Raw genomic sequence first — 4846 nt, forward strand, 5'->3', positions numbered from 1 at the left:
TAAATGTCAGGAATTGTGAAAAACTGAGTTTAAAGTTTTGGTATATGACCGTTGTAAAACCTGGGATGGGAGAGAGACTAAGGGGAGGGGGGGGCATAATATATACCCAAAAGGGCCACGTCGTTACACTGTAAAAGGTAAATATCGAATGGTTTCAAATCTAGTATAAATATTGATTTATCTCTTTTAATATGATATGGACCATCTTCTAATGCATCTTTTGAGAAATCCTAAAACAATTCAGAAACATGAAGCCAGACTGAGACTATCTTGCTGTAAAGCACGTTGTTTTAATTGATGCTCTAAGGAAGTGAATACATGAGTGACAGGATGAGAGAACCAATCAGACACAAGGTCATAAAGGTCATAGGTTGCAATCTAATCATCATTCTGTTCCATCTAGTGACTGTAGTCGTAGCTGTATGTGTAGTAGACGGTGCCTTTCTTCAGGTGGCAGGTCTCAGTGTGTGTTCCTCGGCGGATGGTGGTGGTGCAGGTTCCCAGGCGGTGATCTGGTCCGGCGTCATCATCCCACACCTAATCATAATAATAATTTATCATTTATAATAATAATTTATCATTTATAATAATAAATAATCTTTAAAATCATGACAATAATCATAATAATACTCTTCCGCCTCCTCTTCCTCCAACTCTTTCTCCTCCTCTTCCTCCTCCTCTTTCTCCTCCTCCTCATTATCATCATCATCATTGTAATAATAATTGATTTGATTTACATAGTGCTTTTTCAGTGCACAAAGTGCTTTGCATAGTAAGGGGGAAAACTCACCTCCAGCTTCAGGACCGACTTGTGGATGATGTCCACGAAGTTGAACTCGCCGGGCCAGGTGGGGTTGGCCTGGTTCTGCAGAATGCTGCTCATGCCACCGAAGGCTGGGCCGCACCACACCTAAAGAAGATAATGTTGTCAGTAGACTTTATTAAGTATTGGTTGGTCCCCTGCGTGACGGTTGAGCTAACGTAGGCTAATGCGATTAGCATGAGGTTGTAAGTAACAAGAACATTTCCCAGGAAATAGACATATCTGATATTGGCAGAAAGTTAAAATTCTTGTTCATCTAACTGCACTGTCCAATTTACTGTAGCTATTACAGTGAAATAATTCCATGCTATTGTTTGAGGAGAGTGCACAGTTTTGAACATGAAATGTTATTAATAAACAAATCAGGCACATTTGGACAGTATTGATTCAACATTTTGAACATAAATGCAATGGTTCATTGTATCAATCTAAAACTTTGCACACACACTGATGCCATCTAGGGGCCAACATCTAAATGGCACCTGGGCTTGAATAATACATTATGGCCTTTCTCTTGCATTTCAAAGACGATGGTACACAAAAATACAAAAGAAAGGTTGGATTTGTTTTTGTATTGTGTTTTACCAGATCTATCGTGTAATATTCTGCTACATTCCTTTCACATTCCCACAAACTTGTAAGTGTTTGCTTTCCAATGGTACCAAGAATAGGCATATCCTTGCTTCAGGACCTGAGCTACAGGCAGTTAAATTTGGGTATGTCATTACATTCAATTCACCTTGACGTAGGGGTCTGGCTGGGAGAGGAGGTCTCCTTTCAGGTTGGAAGCACTAAGGCCCCACACCCTGACGTGGCCGTCATACAGGTCACAGTGTACAAGAGCCAGGGTGCATAGCACCAGCAGTCCCAGGGACAGAGAGAGAGATGCCATGGTACACTGTCTGGGAGAGAGGAGAGAGAAGAGGAGAGGAGGGGAAGATATAAACATGTCCATAAGAGCTTGAAACTAACATTACAATACAAACTCTCTAAACAGAGAGGTGGAGTAAAAATACAGTTCAGGACATATTCTCAGTATTGAGAGACCAGTGAAGGAAGAGATAGAGAGAGAGAGAGACAGACAGACAGTGACACAGAAGAGAGAAAGCGAGAGAGAGAGACAACGACTGAGAGAGAGAGAGGGACAGCGACTGAGAGAGAGGAAGAGAGAGGAAACGGGAGAGAGGGACAGCGACTGAGAGAGAGAGAGAGAGAGAGAGAGAGAGAGAGAGAGAGAGAGAGAGAGAGAGAGAGAGAGAGAGAGAGAGAGAGAGAGAGAGAGAAAGAAAGAAAGAGAGAGAGAGAGGGAGGTTAGAGGAACAGAACAACAGATCATGTCTTACCTGGATATTCTTGAGCTGGACGTCTGTCTTCTCTAGTCACCCAACTGCTGATGGTCCTTACTGTGCCATCTAGCTGTTTATAAAGATCTCAGCCCCCCCCCCCCCCCAGGTGGTATTTAGGACTGCTTATCCAATGAGAACACACCCTATATTACCAAGAGACATATGGAAGCCTATAAGGTGTAACGACAAATTCTGATACTATTTGAAGTGCTGATTGAACAAATTCTGTTCCAGATAATGTCAAAAGGCCAGCCCAGTGAATAAACAATTAGGTAAGGGAGAGTATATTGCTAAGGGTGGACATGGTAAATAGTACTGCATAGAATCTGTAATTCATCAGTAATACCATTGATCACTATCTGCAGGAGACAACAGGCGCCTCACAGCCACCTGCTTCAGTCAGAGTGATATTTTAAGGACCACTCCTACAGTGACAATGTTTGAGTCCCAAATGGCACCCCATTCCCTATATAGAGCACTACTTGGTCAAAAGTAGTTCACTATAGAGTGAATAGGGTGTAATGTGGGACAAAGCCTTTACACACTACAGTTATATCACTCACTCTGTGGCGCCACATACAAACACTGTCTCTGGCTTCAATAGAAGCTTTATCCCAGGGCTCTATCAACCGGATGAATTGGAAAACCTCTTGGAATCCACTTGTGGTTAATATTCCAAGATCTGATTAATAAACTTTTTGTATTAAAGAAGTACAGAAGACTACAGAGCGAATTAAGGTGTTATAATTTTCTTGTCTCTTGGTTGACTTTCCTACACATAAATCTTATTTGATTTTTGTATTTTGAATTTGATGTAATATCTTATGATGTTCTTGTCTATTACTGTTCTTTGTCATGTATTTGTTTTAGGTGGACCCCAGTAAGAGTAGCAGCTGCATGCGCAGTAGCTAATGAGGATCCTAATAAACTAAACTAAACTGCTACTATGACAGTCACTGTAGAAGTATCAGAAAATCAGTGGCCCTGAGTTTGAGTGTCCACCCTGAGATAGGAAGGGTGGGGTGGATCTATCCCTGGTCGAGTCACACCAAACAAAGATTCTAAAAACATGAGGCCTGATGCCTCTCTGCTTTAAATTTTTATTTATTTATTATACTAGGCAAGTCAGTTAAGAACAAATTCTTATTTTCAATGACGGCCTAGGAACATTGGGTTAACTGCCTGTTCAGGGGCAGAACGACAGGATTTGTACCTTGTCAGCTCAGGGATTTGAACTTGCAACCTTTCAGTTACTAGTCCAACGCTCTAACCACTAGGCTACGCTGCTTGGCCCTCAGCATTAAGAAGATGTATTGGGGGTCAGGCCTTACGACAGACTAGAGCGTCCTGTCCAGGAGGGGGTCAGGCCTTACGACAGACTAGCGTCCTGTCCAGGAGGGGGTCAGGCCTTACGACAGACTAGCGTCCTGTCCAGGAGGGGGTCAGGCCTTACGACAGACTAGCATCCTGTCCAGGAGGGGTCAGGCCTTACGACAGACTAGCATCCTGTCCAGGAGGGGGTCAGGCCTTACGACAGACTAGAGTCCTGTCCAGGAGGGGGTCAGGCCTTACGACAGACTAGCATCCTGTCCAGGAGACTAGCATCCTGTCCAGGAGGGGTCAGGCCTCACGACAGGGTCCTGTCAGGTCAGGCCTTACGACAGACTAGCGTCCTGTCCAGGAGGGGTCAGGCCTTACGACAGACTAGCATCCTGTCCAGGAGGAGACAGGCATCCTGTCCAGGAGGGGGTCAGGCCTTACGACAGAGCGTCCTGTCCAGGAGGGGTCAGGTACGACAGACTGTCCCAGGAGGGGTTCCAGGAGGGGTCTACGACAGACTAGCATCCTGTCCAGGAGGGGTCAGGCCTTACGACAGACAGACTAGAGTCCTGTCCAGGAGGGGGTCAGGCCTTACGACAGACTAGCGTCCTGTCCAGGAGGGGGTTAGGTCTTACGACAGACTAGCATCCTGTTCAGGAGGGCGTCAGGCCTTACGACAGATAGCGTCCTGTCCAGGAGGGGGTTAGGTCTTGCGACAGACTAGCGTCCTGTCCAGGAGCTGTACGCCACAGAATCAGGAGATGGGGTCCTGCCCCTTCATTTCCTCACATTGTACACATTTGTCATATGGCAGAGAGGAAAATGTGATTTTTTTTTTTTTTTTGCAGTTTTCTAGCCAATTTATTTATATTCTACACATTTTTCCACGTGACTAGCAGATGTTATTGTGGTTGTAGCAAAATGTTTGTGTTCCTAACTCAAATCCTGCCATGAGGCTGATTTTTTTATCTAACAATACACAAATCTAAAAGTAAAAGAACGGAATGAAGAAGTATTGAAATATTAGGACGAGCAATGTTGGTGTACGTGGTATATATATATATACACATCTCTGGAAAAAATGAAGAGACCACTGCAAAATTATCAGTTTCTCTGGTCTTACCATTTATAGGTATTTGTTTGAGTAAAATGAAAAATATATATACTACTTCTCCCAAATTCCAAATAAAAATATTATCATTTAGAACGTTTATTTGCAGAAAATGACAACTGGTCAAGATAACAAAACAGATGCAGTGTTTTCAGACCGCAAAGAAAATAAGTTCATATCAATTTTTAAACAACAGAATACTAATGTTTTAAAACTAGCCCCCCTTTTCTCTCCACTTCCTGTCTG

The 4846-nt window shown here is 43.4% G+C and overlaps 1 protein-coding gene across 2 annotated transcripts; it reads right to left on the reverse strand.

Annotated features, from left to right (window-relative positions):
• Positions 1–270: 270 nt before the first annotated feature.
• LOC124035302 (calcium-dependent lipid-binding protein-like) lies at positions 271–2266 on the reverse strand. Of its 2 annotated transcripts, none has more exons than XM_046348765.1 (4): positions 2167–2266; positions 1563–1721; positions 791–910; positions 271–537 (listed from the first exon to the last, which is right to left on the reverse strand). In XM_046348765.1, exons 2-4 carry the CDS (start codon positions 1713–1715, stop codon positions 400–402), a joined length of 411 nt encoding a protein of 136 aa, XP_046204721.1. In that variant the 5' UTR covers positions 1716–1721; positions 2167–2266; the 3' UTR covers positions 271–399. The 2 variants fall into 2 exon arrangements, with proteins under 2 accessions (XP_046204721.1, XP_046204720.1); XM_046348764.1 differs by having other exon boundaries at positions 1563–1725; positions 2167–2254.
• Positions 2267–4846: the final 2580 nt, after the last annotated feature.

This window comes from Oncorhynchus gorbuscha, linkage group LG05 (genome assembly GCF_021184085.1).
Source record: "Oncorhynchus gorbuscha isolate QuinsamMale2020 ecotype Even-year linkage group LG05, OgorEven_v1.0, whole genome shotgun sequence".
NCBI lineage: Eukaryota > Metazoa > Chordata > Actinopteri > Salmoniformes > Salmonidae > Oncorhynchus > Oncorhynchus gorbuscha.